This window comes from Leptosomus discolor, chromosome 4 (assembly GCF_034619465.1).
Source record: "Leptosomus discolor isolate bLepDis1 chromosome 4, bLepDis1.hap2, whole genome shotgun sequence".
NCBI classification, from domain to species: domain Eukaryota; kingdom Metazoa; phylum Chordata; class Aves; order Leptosomiformes; family Leptosomidae; genus Leptosomus; species Leptosomus discolor.
The window spans coordinates 30,802,103-30,817,522 of record NC_141394.1 but is presented as its reverse complement, the minus strand read 5'-3'; the positions used below and the strand labels follow the sequence as shown (position 1 = coordinate 30,817,522).

At 37.8% G+C, this 15,420-nt stretch overlaps 1 protein-coding gene across 1 annotated transcript in view; it reads left to right on the top strand.

Moving 5' to 3' along the window:
* The window catches only part of SMARCAD1 (SNF2 related chromatin remodeling ATPase with DExD box 1), a 46,505-nt gene that overhangs the window by 12,781 nt on the left and 18,304 nt on the right, over positions 1 to 15,420 (top strand). The window contains exons 3-8 of the mRNA XM_086464800.1: positions 1,320 to 1,488; positions 3,492 to 3,555; positions 7,867 to 7,955; positions 9,964 to 10,053; positions 10,689 to 10,773; positions 12,238 to 12,626. Of these exons, the coding sequence (XP_086320926.1) occupies positions 1,320 to 1,488; positions 3,492 to 3,555; positions 7,867 to 7,955; positions 9,964 to 10,053; positions 10,689 to 10,773; positions 12,238 to 12,626 (886 nt within the window). The remainder of the gene's footprint in view (positions 1 to 1,319; positions 1,489 to 3,491; positions 3,556 to 7,866; positions 7,956 to 9,963; positions 10,054 to 10,688; positions 10,774 to 12,237; positions 12,627 to 15,420) is intronic.

Here is a 15,420-nt window from a genome sequence, read left to right as displayed (position 1 = left end):
TGTTAATCCCTGATAGGGAAGAATAAGGTAATTGCAGTGTTACCATTTCCATTTGGATTGATACTCTTTTTTTAGATGCAGTTTATGAAGAAACTTTTTTCCTTATCAAGGCAAAAAGATCTGAAATATACTGATAGAATTTTAATACACTGTTTCACTGAGATTATTTTTTTAAGTGGATGCTAGATTCACCTTCTGAAGCTTACAACTAGATGGATGGGTAGACTGAAGTTAGTTTGGGTTATTTCTTTTGAGGAATTTTTTTTTTTTCACTCTTAAGAGGCAAAACTGGAGAGTCCACATGGCTATGTAGGCCTTTTGAACAGGATAGGGAGAAAAGGATTATTTGATGAACAGTTGTCTCAAGAGTGTGTATTTTCTAGAAAAGTGGCATGTTACTACTTTTTTCAGAATTGTATTGCAGTCTGCCTGTTGCAGCTGTTAAATAAAGATATAGTGAGGAAAAACATGATTTTTTTATTTTTTTTTTTAATCTTTTACCTATGTCTGTCTAGAGGGACCTGCAGGCAAGCCTTTCTGATGGGACTTCACCTGTGAAATGGCAAACTCCATACAGTTCAACTGATTTTCATTCAGGAAAGGAGGTTTTTATGTGTCTATGGAGTGCAGTAGGATGGGATACCTGTGCTTATGTTCAGTCTTGTCTGTGCAGCTGAATATCTTGAAAAATATATAAAGATTGTTTTTCCTGCAGGTTAGCTCTAATAATACATCTCCCAATAAATTCAGGATTTTACTTTTTTTTGGAAAGGTTCTTCACATGTTTAGACGTTGAAGACTCTGCATAAGGATCTTTTGAATTTTCATTCTCAGTTTGCTGAGAAGTAGGACAGACTTGATACTACATCTGGAAAGTTTTTACAAAGAACTTAACTGTATCCATTTATCTGTGGGACAAATAAATACTAGCAAGACTGCTTAGGACAAACTTGACATGGTCTGATGTAATTCAGGTAGCTGAAATGATGACATATTAAGATGGTTGTTGCTAAATTGGCAAGTAACCTTTTTATAGCACAGTACAAGTGTAAGTCATGGTACTTCCCTTGTCTGTTCCTCCTTTCTTTCCTTTGCTAGGCTCAAATGTGTTTACTGCAAACAGACTCATATATGCTTTATTTTGTCCTGAATAGGAGATATCGCTGGGTACGAGCTGATTCAGTCTTACTGAGTGCATCTAAACACATTTTATTTTTGTGATCCTCTTGGTTTTGGTTCACAGTAATGTTCTGGTAGAGTAAAACATTCATAAGCAAAAATAAATTTAAATTCCTTTTCTCCTCCCCCGTATGTCATAGCTCTGATGATGATGACGAGCCTGAAGATGAACCACCCCACTTGGCACATGTAAATGGTGGGGATCAGCTGTCACCTGTGAAGAAGAGTGTTGAGGAAGACATCAGAGCTACAAAGCTGCAAACATTGAAGGAACTTTTTCCCCAAAGAAGCGACCAAGAATTACTACAAGTAATAATGCTCTGTTCTTTTGATTTATTTTGATTATTTTGTAGCCAGTATTCCTAAGCCTCTGGCTTTATTAGAGGGAACACCCTTAATTCTTATTAGCAAAAAAGGTGTATCATAGTAATGTATTTTAGGGGAACTACGGCCATGTGACGTTTCCATATGTACATACGTACATACACAGTTCCTTATGTATATATAAGGGTGTAAGTATATATATTCCTTTTCTTATATATACACCTTTAGATCAACTCAGCAACATGGAATTCAAATGTATAGAAAATTTTTCTATTATTACTTCTTTCTGTTGCAACATTTAATCTTAGTTATAGCTGCACTCCAACAACGGCAGTTATCAATAGCTATAAACCAAGATAGCTAACTGATCAAATGCAGAATGAGTGAAATCGTTGCCGCCGTCTCCAGTAGATTAAACTTTGCACTCTTGCATTTATGGAATTTCATGTGCAAAGGAAGTACTAAATACTTCCAGTGAGGCAAAAAGAGAGTAGGTTTGAACTTACTATAAGTTATTCTGATTATGCTGACATGTGAACCTGAGATACTCTTGGCCATTGTCCAATGTATAGTACAGATCTATAGTAACATTATGGTAACTTATTACAGTAAAATATCTTCAGTACAGTGAAATATATCTTTAGCAAGGTTCCTTTTCAGTGCTGATATGTAACTAGGTTTTCCCTAGCTTTAGTTTTCAAAGCTAAATGTGTTTAATTCAATCTGTTAAGTTTCCTGGTTGTTGAAATGTTGTTAAAGGAATAATTGAAATTGTACTGATGCTCCTCGCTGGGTGTTTTTTTTTTCCCTGTGGCATCAAGCTAAAGCTTGTTTAGGCTTTCTACTTCAGGAAGAAAAAAAGGGTTGCAAATAGCAGTTTTGGACTTTTTTCTCCTGGGCGTTGTAATAAAATTTACGTTGTAGATGTCCAGAATTTACAAAGTTTCAGTTTTTGGCCATGTAGAATATATTAAGCCACTGAGTGATAACAGTTCATCGTAGCTTAGAAACGACCTAGAAATGACACGTGCTGTGTCTGGCTGCTGTTTTGTGACTTCAGTGGTGTTTTTAACTACTCAGTGGTATGTAGTGTTGATGGTATTTATTCTCAGGAGAGCTCCTCTATCAGCACAACTTTGTGGTGTATAAAGACCATACAAACTTTTGTCCACAGTTATGTATCTACAACATTTTTGAAGTAAGATGGAAAGATATTAGGCAAATCTATTGTTCCTTCATGAAGGATCTGGAACAGTATGTCCTGACATACCCTATGCAACTGATGAAGGCTGTTAAGGAAAAATGATGAGTCCTTTGAAAAGGAAACTGTGTGTTTATAGCAAAATTGTAAGATGCTGTTTACAAATGTGGTTTGGAAGTCAGGACTCCTCATAACTTAATTTTTTGGTTTTTTTTTTTGTGTTTCTAACCTTCAGGTCATTTGCTTCTGTTGCAGTTATCTCACTTGCAAAAAGCATTCAAGAAGTCTCAACATCCAATTAATTTGTAAAAATGATCTATTTTGAGATTACACCTGGATAGAGAAAGAATCTAGGACTCCAAGGAAGTATAGATAAACTTTGAGGCGTGTTGTAAGCTTCATGCACGTACTTGCAGGACATAGACAATGTGATGTAACAGTGTACAGATGTTTTATGAGTTAAGAAATTAGTTTTTTGGATTATCTGGTTTTGTGATAGTAACATTGAATAGTTTTTGGAAAAAAAGCTTTTGAGTAAACCTGCACCATATGTTTGTGAAGTAGGGAAAAAAGTGATAATGAATGAGATTGTATTAAAAACATGTTCTAAATACATCTTATGGGATCAGTCTAGGTAATTTGGTAACTGTTAATTTTGTTCTTGGATTTTATAATACATGTATTTTTGGAGTGTTTTAAAGTGTATTTCAGCCATTTTCTGTCATTGTCCTCTTGTTCAACTGGATTAGATCTCACCACTTATCAGTTGACTTTTTTTTTCCTGCAGTTAGTAGAATCAGCACGCACAATGGATGAAGCAATAGATGCTGGTTTGAAGTTGAATGATGAAGGTATGTTTAACAAAAAAAAAAAAAAAAACAAAAAACAAACACCCCCCCCCAAAAAAAAACCACAACCCCCCCCCTCAAAAACCCTCAAAAACCCCCAACTTTAGAAGCTGTAGCTAATTCAGTGAAGTAAACTTTTTTGGGATGTATTTAAAAAGTGGTAAAACATATACTAAAAGTTATACTATTGTTTTTGTAATGGCAGTATAGTTTATTGTGGTAATATAAAGCTGAAATTACAGGCTTTGCAAAGGGAAAGATGAAAAGAGGATGTGCACCAAAATCCAAAAATAGAACAAAAAGGGGGAATTTGTTTTGTGAAGCTCAGGATTGTTTCACATGTGGGTCCTTTAGTGATTTCTGTTCTTTCTTGTTCCTTCTTTGCCCAGAAGTTGAGGAAATAGTAATGAGTTAGCAATAGTAATTCTAAATGTCGTAGGTGAGAAATCTGGTGGTATGGAAAAAGTGTAATAGGTGTGTGTAGCTGCTCATAACTAGATACTGTTTTTGTCAAGGCCCATCACGATTTTCTCTTCAGGTTGACTTCAAGACTTTCTTGTAATTTTGAATAAGAACTATTAGTCATAAACATTAGACAAATCCCCACAGTTCTCTAGCAAAACATCCCTGAAACCATGCCTTTAAGCCCTCAGGGCTTATTGAGGGTTTTTTGTTCTGCATCTGAATTTATGCAGTTTCATGCTGTTATGAGAAAACCCAAGCAAACAAAAACCAAACCAAAAAAACGAACACATGATGTGTGAGAGTGTAGAAAGTGGTAAGCGTGTAAAAGGGTCATCATTCTTGGGCTTTGGATTTGTTTGTTGACATCACTTAAGTCTAGGGTTAAATCTCTTATATTAATCTTTTGGAGTGATTTACTGGGGTTGGTGGTGGAAGAGTGGAAGGTTGGTATGAATATGAACGTTATTATAAAAAGCTGATCTGTTTCAGCAGTCTTCATCTGTTTGCAGTTCAGTTGTCCATGGTTTTCCTGAGATATCTTCATGGTTTGGCTATGATGGAAAAAGCTATTATGATCACTCTTCATTATTTTAGTTCTTCTAAGCGATTCATCTGTCATGCAGTATCCTGTGCATTTGGAAGGAATATGTCTAGGCAGCTCATGTGCCGAGGGAGAACAGTTTTACTCTTTTTCTAAAGTAGATTTTTTTGCTAATGTAATTCCCCCTGTTGTACTTATCTTATTTTCATCTTCTGATTTTTTTATATATAACTTCAAAGATTTTTTTTTAAACAATTATCGGAAAACTTTAAAACACTGGGCTAATTTTAATGAAGGATTGCTTTTGTCTTTTGTTTGGCTTTTTGTACCCAACCAGACCAACATTTTGAGGTTATCACTGTGTGCATGATCAGATTCTATAGATGGGGTTGTCTTGGATGTTGGCAATAGAAAGCTAAAGCTGACATAGGTTTGAGGGACACACTACTTCTGAGTGCTGCTGCTCCTAGAAAATCCCTTCCTGGAAGACTGTGATTACTTTTTCAAGGGTTTTGATCAATATTAAACCAATTTAAGCTAATGTATATCCTTAAACTTCGAACTAGTTTAAAGTTTGAACTAAAGCACTTTGTTTTCTGGTATGTAGGCCCTGCCTTTTGGCCATTTTTGTGTTGATCCAAGAATGCTGTTTCACATCCTTTCAATATGAGCTCACACAAAAGTCTTGGCAGCGAAATTCTCACTAGTCACAGCTGTTGTATAAAATATTTAGTTAGGAGTAAGCATGCCTGAAAGTGGTGGTATAAATCACCTCATTTTGGACACATTTTTTAAAATGGAAACATTACTGAACATCTGTTTATCTGTGTTAATTTATTATACACTTGTTGTGAAGTGTTGACTGTGTGAGAGGTCAGAGACAAGATACGGTTTTGTGAAGCATGGCTTTGCTAAAAAAGTCTGGCCAAGTAATCCTCAAGGTTTTCTGTCCTTTCAAAATGACAAAAACTTGTATTTATAGCTTGAATTTAGTAGTTGTATATAGCTAAACCAAAGCATTGCAGGTGACATAGGTATGCAGATTGGATGTGACACAATGAAAATATGTTTATGAATGAAAGAATTGAAGTTACAGTAATACCGGCTGCTTGTGATTTGTTTCTGGTGTTTCCTGTACATCTCAAACCATGAAATCAGTGAGGGTGCTTTTGAGCTGAAGCTTCATGTAAACCTGTCTTATTGTTCACTGCTTTTTGAACAGGCAGAAATGACTGTTTCTTTTGTAATGGTGGGGGAAGTCACAGTAATAAGATTTTTTTGTAGTGGTGGCAGTAAATAACAGTGGAAGTAATTACAAATGCCTCTCTAAATTTTGAAACCCTAGAGCTGCTTTTCTTATTGCTTGTTAATCATAAAACTTTTAGAGAGAACAAGGATTCATCTGGAAGGCCCATTGTGTCCTGCCTCCGCTCCAAGGATGGTTCCCATCTAGCAGTAATAGAGTTTCTTCATCTGCTCAGCTGTATGCTCCCTTAGCATGGGAAGGAATAATTAAGTGTACCTTGCAAAGTGAATGTCTTCAGAAAGTTGGGAGTTTTTTTGTCGTTTGCAGATGTGGTGGGTTTCAGAAAACCACAGGTTGACTTCTAAATAATTCTTTATTGATAGGTTCCTGAGACTGTAGTTATCCAGATCCTTTGCTACCATTAATTGCCTCTAAAATTGCTCATGATAAGGCTTTCTTCAAAGATGGAGTGCTCAGCCCGTAACTTCAAAGCAGGGAGACCTTCGAAATACTCTTACATGGAGCCCATGTATTTGTTAGGGCAAAGAAGTTTGCAGGGTTGCTGTTTGTATCCAGAATTATCCATCCTGGGTGCAGTTTTTAACTGAGCTTAAGCAGTAATAGCATGAGACCTTCATGACTTCTAATGCTTTACCTATCAACAGCCTGATAGCCCTTAGCTTTAATAGCAAGACAAACGCATGTTTCTCAGACTGAAGCTAGTAGTGTGGCTTTTCCTGGCAATATTGTTTAAATGACTTCTTAGGCAGAAAGGTTCAGGTCTGAATGGTGAAGGAGAGCCACCTTCCCTCCTTTGGCACAATCTCTGGATGTTTTGAACTGTGCTTCTGGCATGTATTTATACCTGTATGTAGGAATTCATAGACTTTGAAAAAATCTTACCAGTGTTTTTGGTATCTCTTGCCAGATCCTTTATTTAAGGAAGAATTGCTGATGCTTTATTTTTCTGTTTTTGGGATGTTTTAATGATTCATTTTTTAAAATATTTGTATGCGCATCTCTGATGTCAGAGAGTGTGTGAGTCTAGTAGAGAATTTATTTGAAAGTATTTCCACACAAAATACCTTTTAGTGCAAAGATGTGGCTACAACTAAAACCATTTTGATCATCCAGGCAGGCTTGCTCTGTGTGTGTGCACACGCGTGTGTTAACAAGTCTCCTTTGGCAGGGGAGGGTGGCCAGAGATGCAGTATTGGACATCAGAGCTCTGCAGGCAGTTATTCTTCAAACTTCCAGTAACTAGGAATTTTAACAATAATTTGGTCTGGTAACAGTTGCTGCTTCAAGCAAGCTAATGTGCAGAAATAGTGGTAGTGTGTTCTTGCCTTCATGAGCTGTGCATGGTGGTACTCAGAAAATGCACCTGACTGGGCAGGTCTTAATGCCAAGATGATATTCTCTTGATAATCATGAGGGCCCAAAGATATTCAGAAAGTTCTGGCTCATACAAACTATTCATAAGTAATATGGTTATCACTGAGATTTAGTTATCATTGACTTAATCTGCATAGTTTTCTTTCAGACATTTGTATTTAATACTGAAAACTGTTTGGTGGTAACCTTTCAGGTGTGCATCTGAGCCAGGAATCAGTCATCAGCACTTCCAGATTGGCAGTGATGTACATATTCCAACTGACAATTGGGGTTCAGCCTTGATTAAATACCAACTTTCCAGAAGCAGTCAGCTTGAATAAAACCAGACAGACATATACCTTTATGCAACTTGTGTGTAAAATACTTGACAATTATTTAAAAAAAAAAAAAGCTATTTCAATTGTTATATATGAGAAGTAATTGCTTGATTAATTGCCAAACTGCTGAAGAAAACTTAGAGGTAATTAAACATGTACTTTCAAGCAGCTGCTTTGCTTGAAGTTTCAATGTATCTGTGGACTATAACAGGAAAATGTTATGCAGATTGGTAAACATCTTGTGCAGTTAATAAGTAGCTGCAAAGGGTTAGTTTGAATGATCCTACTGTTTTGGGGTGAACTTAATGAAAGTAACTAATTACTCTTTTCTGCCTTGATTCTTTTTAAAGCTCCCTTTCGTAAAAGGAAACTGAAAGATTCTCCCACAAATTGCAAAAACAGAGATAAGCAAGGCACAAAAAAGCCAAAAGCCGATTACGTAAGTACCATTTTTTCTCTCTGTGCATTGTAAAATAAGTGGAATTACCTGACTTTGTCAGTGACAGTGGTGTCATGAACTTGTCAAACTCAAATCTTGCCATCTGAGTGAGGGCTTTCTACTTTCTTCTGCTTGGCAGTTCTGAATGGAATTGCCTGCTTTGTTCTTCAGTGTTTGTAGATTTGTTTTCGAATAGCCTGTTCACTCTTTTCACGGAAGTGATTGATGGCAGGTAGCAGTATGTGAGGCGTTGGATGCCGTTCAGTTCTTGTGAACATCAGTGGGAGTTAGAGGCTATGGATCACCTTGCCTTATCAGGTCAATCCTTATGTTTCCTCAAATAGGTGAATTTCAACATCTGTCGCTACTGTTCTGTGTTGCAGAAGTGATGTTTATGTATGTATTTGAAACTATGATTTAGGGAAATTGTTAAAATGAATGAATTGGTTATGTTTAAAGGAATAGTTATTTTGGCCTCTGCTAGTAAATGGGAACTGTGTAATGATCCTAGTGCATTCAAATTGGTATCTGGCAGATCTTATGCACAGTCCTACAGTGCTGTCATGAGGCCAGCTCTCAGGCATCCCAGTAGATGTCCTTGAAAACCAGTTATGGTAGAGAAAGGGAATTCTACAGTAGATACTGGAGGCTGGATGAAGGATGGTGACTGTCCTTGTGTTGAAATTTAACTGAATATTGTCCTCTGTCAGAACAAAATGAAGACAATGCAGAGTTTCCTATGAAAGCAAGAATAATATTACTCAGATATTTCCCTACTTCCTGGAGGAGAGCTGTGAATTTTGTGAGGCAAGATATGCTGGGGTTTGGGTTTGTTCCTCCTCACCAAACCCCTGAGTTATGTTACAAAGGAGACTTTGCCAAATTATTACCCAGCCAGCCTAGCAAACAGTGCTTCACTGGACCTGGTTTCATGCAGCAGCTTGATTTCTGTGCTTAACAGTTCCATTACAGTTAAAAGGGGGAGGATTCTGAAAAATTGAAGCTGAAGCACAGGTTTTTAGAACTTGCAATAGGGAGTCATAGTGAGAACGTGCAGTTTTCTTTCTTGCTCTTGCTTTTCCACCAATTCCTAAGTTGATTCCAAAGACCAAAGCATACTTTGCCAGCTGCTGTACGTACTGTAGCTGTACTCTTGATACCATAGGCTCACTGAAGAAAGGAACCGTGTCCTCTGTTACTCAGAGTGCTTCTGGGTGATCTGGTTTGTGCTCTTTCAGCAGATAGCATCATTCAGCGAAGTGAATATTGATCAAACCTGTTGACATCTCTGCTCTAGATAAGTAGATCTGTAACCATGTTGCATTCAAAGCTCTGTGAGGAAACTTGCATAACTTTGTGGTGAATACATAACAGAGAAGCTTGTGGCACATAGAAGTTTTGGCAATCATTCATAAGTAACCTCTGTTTCTGCAGGCTGATAGTAGCTGTTAGTGAAGCTATTATTGATGAAAACTTTTGCCAGCTTTTGATGTGACTCCATGGTGCTATGACACAGTACTTGTGGATTTTTTTACCCATAAATCTTCATATAAACACACCATTTGACATGTTTATAGTCTCTGGTGGGTTAAATGCATGCTTGGTAATCTAATCAAACTGACTGACTATTAACCCTGCCATCTTCTGCCTTAAATATCATCCAGAATCACTGATAACTTTTTATTTTAAAGAAATACAAACTAGATAGTTCTAAATTATTTATATTTTGGTATTTAACTTTGCATTGTGTATGCTTATCGGGTAAAGAATGCCAGTCTTCCACGACTGAAGACACTTTCTATGCTTACGAACGTTTTGGTCTTATTTTGAGCATAAGCTATGTATGAGGAATCACTTCTGCAGCTTGGATTTGTATTAAGTGCTCTTGTCATTTGGATCAGCAATATTGATTAGGTTTGATTGGTTTTAATTATGGGTTTATTCTGTTTCTATGCTTGTAATTTACATTAAACCTAATAGATTTCTTTTTTTTTTTTCTTAAATGTAGCTGGATGAGTCAGAACCCCAGAGGCAATGGGAGAGGCAAGAGATGCTTGTGAAGAAGCTGCAGAATACATTCCCTGGATTGGATAAGGAGGTGAGCTCATGTCTCTTGATGGTGCATCAGGTTTTGTCTACTTAAGAAAATTGTTGCTGTTGATAGTCCAAGTGAAACAATCCTTACACCAGCAGCACTCTTGGAAAGAGCCCAGTGTAGGAAGGTCTTCGCTGTTGTTGCTTTTGGAATGTCACTTGCCCTGAGCTGAGAGTGGTTGGATGTAATCAGGACTGTATGGAACCTCTCATCCTACTTTTTTTTTCATCTTGCGACAAGCCTGGCATAGTCCAATTTGAAGACCTGTTACAAAAATGCATTGGGAAATCCCTCCCTCCCTCTCTCTTACACTCTTCTCCCCTGGATGACTGGATATACTGTGTGCTTTGTATTAGTTTAGTACCTGATGATACATAGCAACTGGTCAGGGCATTTTAATACTGTGCTTTGAATTGTTGGAAGCAAAGTTTGTTTATGTGTGTTCTTACCCTTTTGATAAGTGAGTGTATAAGGATAAACTGAAGGGTTTTTTCCATTTGATTTCCTGTATTTTGAATCATCAGTTTTACCGGGTTTTCTTTGCCTTGTGCAATTAAAATTGTTAGTGCCTCAATGTTGTTATGCACAGAAATTTTTGCTTATCTTACCACAATACAAAATTTCTTATTTTATGCTAGGAAGTGAGAGATGTACTTCAGCAACATAACTGGGTGTTCCATGAAGCACTGGAGGCCCTGAGAGTATTTGCAGATGGTGGTGAGGGTAAAGACCGATTTATAATCCAATTTATCCCAAGATAAAACAAACAGACTTGTGATACATGTCTTTTCTAATGTCCAGTAATGACAGTCCTGACAGCACTATGCCTGGAAACTTGCTGTGATAGTTGAAATGAGTATTATGGGGAGGATAAAAGAAGGAAACTCAATTTTTCTGTATTTTTAAGTGTCACGATTATTTTATCTTTTGCTCTGTAAGTAGAGATAAATATCTTTGCCTTGCTAATACAGATTTACATAAGAAGTTGTAATTACCTATGGGTATATCATAAAATATATTTTGAAATGTGTAAAAATGGACACCTGCTCCCCTCCTGCGTGTTTAAAAATAAGTTTTGGGTTTAAACTGGAGTAATTTGTAAATTGGTAGTTGCAAATAACTGCATAAGTGACAATTGACATAAGCTATTTTATCCTTTTAAAATATATTCTAGGAGAGAAAAATACTAGAAATAGGCTTTAAATTATGCAATCAGTTTATAAATACCAGCGCATTAAATGCGGTAGGGAGTAAGAACTGTGATTCCAGGTAAACCTGCAAGTTGTAACTTAAGTACTATTTAACGAGTTCGTGACTTTTCAGTGTGTTACACAACTGTCAGATACATGTCTTGCTGTATCAGCTATTTAAGTATCCTTGGGATAGGATAGCTTTCTTAATTGGTTTCTTCTACAAGTGGAGAGAGCTATCAGTATGCATGAGGCTGGGTCCTTGCTGCTGCTACTGCTGAGAAGGTAGACATTGGGACTGGAGTTAATCAACAGCAAGCTGGGATTGGGCAGAAGAGAAAGCGTTGCAAGTGCTTTCTTCCAAAGAAAGAAAACCCCATATGAGTCACTTCTGAAAATGACTTGCTCACTTTCTGTTAAATAACCTCAATCTTTAAGACAATAAGATTATTTTCGTTGGAAATACCTCATTGTTCCAGTTTCTTTAACAAGTGCATGTTTTTGTTATCCCACTTCTAAAGGTGTACTGAGATGGAAAAAAAGATGTAATTTTCATGGTGAAAGTAGGCTTGTTTTCTGAAATCGGCAGAATTAGTACCTCTGCAGTTGGGTAGAGTGGGACCAGCATCTTATCACAGCAGTACATCAGAGTTCTTAGCTATCTGCTCTTACCTCAGAACTTCTGCAGCTCACACATGTTGCATAACATTGATCACCTGTATTTTAAGATAGTTATTTAAAACCACCTGCTATTTGAGCAGTATACAAATTAGCATTGCTCATCTTATACTCACAGTTAGTACTGTTTACATGTTTTAAACAAACTTGCATGGTGTTTGCTCCTCTTCTCTTAGTAACACCTGCTGTTGAGTTATGTATTAAATAATGGAATTGTGGTTTATATCTATATAGGTTGTATTTTGGAAGAACTGTGGGTTTTAATTTGCCCTTAACCAGTATGTGTTGACTTGTTGCCTTCTATATTGCATGCATGTAGGCATGGAATTTCCTAAAAGTGAAGCTTCTGTCTGGACTAAAGCCTCCACCAAGAGCAGAATTGACGAGAGTAAAGAGAAACTGACGCAGAGATCTTCTGTGAAAGAGCAGAATGGCTGTCGGAAAAAAGACAAAGGCAAAAGAAGTGTTTGGACTACTAAAAGACACACAGAAGACTCAGAGGATGAGTCAGCTTCCAAAGATGGCGGTAGCTCCCTTGATGAGGACTACAGCAGTGGCGATGAAGTTATGGAGGATGGCTACAAAACAAAAATCCTCAGCTTCCTGCAGGATGCTTCCCCTAGTGAACTGACTTTGATTCCCCAGTGTTCTGACAAAAAGGTTCAGAAGATAATAGCGCTCCGGCCCTTTAACAGCTGGGAGGCTCTGGTAGGTCTGCATTCTTCTTTTCCTATCCCCAGCCTGCCTAGAGTCAAGGTGGCTTCAGCCTAGGGAGGCTTAGAAGGGTGGCCTTATCCTGATTAGGCTAAAATGCTATGTTCCTCCTAAGCCAATAGCATTTCAAATAGTGTCATATGACCTGATTTTGAATGAATTAAGGGGTGATTTTCCTGGAAAACTCAAGCTGATTGGCTGATATTACTGTCACTCACTCTGTAGCATAGAAAGTTGGTTGATTTCACTGCAGAAGAAGAAATTAGAGCTTTCAGTTGGGAAGGAGGTGTTTGTTAGTCTGTTCTGAGCTCTTATAGCTGAAAACCCATGCAGGAGGCAAGAGCGTGGCAAGACCTTTACTGGAGACACTTGAATAGCAGCAGCAGCAGCAGCTTCCAGGGTAGCTCCATGATTGAAGGTGCCAGCATGGATATTTTCAGTTTTATACTAGAAACGGGGGGGGGCTGTTGTCTTTTTTTTTTCTTTAATTACTGCAGCTTATTCTCTAGCATGGTTTAGCTAGCTGAGCAATGCAGCCATTTTTTAGTGGAGCAAGCTGCTGTGTTTTTATTAATAAAAGGTAAGGCATCAGAAGGCTAAACCACAATCCACAACAGAAGGGAAAACGGTATCTCTTGGTAAGTAGATTATCTACTGTCACTGGGATGTTGCTTTCAAATGTTTCCCGTGGTTTGTTTGTTGTCTCCACATTTCATGCAGTTTCAGTTAACTGCAAGACATTAGACCTGGTAAATGTGATGTCCTGGTAAGAAAATTGAAGTGCATTATGGCAGATTTTCTTGGTTTAATTTATTAGTGCTTTGGATTTTAAAGCAGTAACTGTGCGTAGGCCCTCTTAACAGAGTAATTGGTGTGTTTTTTTTCATCAGTATGGGTTCTAAAACCTCCCCCGCTGATGTATGCAAGATCCGCTTATATTTTTTCAGAGCAGAATAGAAGTTCTTCGATATGTGTAAAACAATATTATTCGGTGTGTGAAATATTTTACCACAAAACAGTAAGATACTACACAGATTTTTAAGGAAAACAAATTGATCATTGAGTGTTGTATTGCAAGGGGGGGAGACAAGGGGACGATACTTGAAAAAAATACGAAGTGCAGGTATGCTGCAAAAGAAATCCGTTTTGCCGCAAGCCTTTGGCTTTTCACAGAACATCTGTCACATGGCTGTTCCTTTACAAACTTGTTGTATTTTGCCTGAGCTTAATTCTTTACAGAAATATTTGCTACAGGGCTGTTCTCCTTTTCTCTGTGTAAAATATTTAACAGCAAAAAAGCTGCACGGACGTGTTTGCATTCAAAATTCATCTTTCATAAAGATTGCTGCTGTCAGCAACCACATATTTATGGAGTATTGTGAATACTTGCCCGGAGTAGTAGTAGTTTGCAGCAGATTTTAGCAGATGTTTCGTATCTGTGTGGATTTAATTGTTTATAAAAATCCAGTAGCTCGGAGACCCAGTGTTTTTCCTCATTAATAAGAGTGGTAGAATAATGGGGAGAGCTGACTTGGTTTCAGCATTAAAGAAATTGGCTTAGTTTTAAGGTTTCTTTTTACTGTAATTGTGTATTTTGTAACACAATGTAAAGCACTAGAAGTTGTTACCACTTGTTCTCTATTAGAGTTGAGGAAGATCTCAAGGTTCTCAGCCCGAGATTAAGTCTAAAGCCTACTTATGTGGAAATTGAAAGTCTTATTCCAGGAAAATGTAAATTAAAATGGCTTTTTTATTCTAGACAAGCTTTTTAAGTTGGACTAAGATTTTTTTTTTTCCAAATGGATTTAAATGAATTTCAAGCTTGTTAGAGTTACAAACACTTGAAAATACTTATTCTTTCGAGCAGATATTTAAGACAAATGTTTAACTTGATCTAGTAACAGGAGAATGTAAGATACAAAGGAAAAAATTTCACAAACACGGTTCTCAAAAACTAAATAGAGAGTGCTGAAAAATGTCCTTAATTAAAAGGATTAATTCCTTTGGCAATTTAAAAGTGCCCATACCATAGATCAGCTGCATTTTCCAGGAGGGTAATTTTATCTGGTCTTTACTGCTGGACATGGCTAGCTGGGAGTGCCTCCTCTCAAACATTAACTTGCATAAAGAGTGCTTGGGTATGTTCTTGAGGCTTTTAGGTGTCTGTCTTCTCATTCAGGCAAGTGATGCTTCTCTGTGTGAGGACCCACAGCCTCTCTGCAATGCATTGTGTGTGTAGGGAGAAGAGTAGGTAACAAAATAGATTGGGATGTTTGTTCTGAGAGAGTGCCTTTCTGAATACTCCTCGTATTCACAACATAAAATTGCACGCTGCTTTCTGAGGGCAGAAGGTTTGAAAGGGTGGTCCCAAGTGTCTGTGCTTAGGAGCAAGCCCAAGTGTGCAGCTGAGACAGAAGAGGTAGTGTGATGCCCAAATGGGAAATGCCGGAGCAGAAGTTCATCCTGCAGGGAACTGAGGATTACAAGTGGTGCAGTTGACACACCTGAGGGATGGGATGCCATCCAGAGGGACATGGGCAAGCTTAAGATGTGGGCCTGTGTGAACCTCACGAAGTTCAACAAGGCCAAGTACAAGGTCCTGCACCTGGGTCAGGGCAACCCCTGGTATCAACACAGGCTGTGGGGGATGAAGGGATTGAGAGCAGCCCTGCTGAGAAGGACTTGGGGTACTGGTGGGTGAAGAGTTGGACATGAACCAGCGATGTGTGCTCACAGCCCAGAAGGCCAGCCACAGCCTGGGCTGCATCAAAAGAAGTGTGGCCAGCAG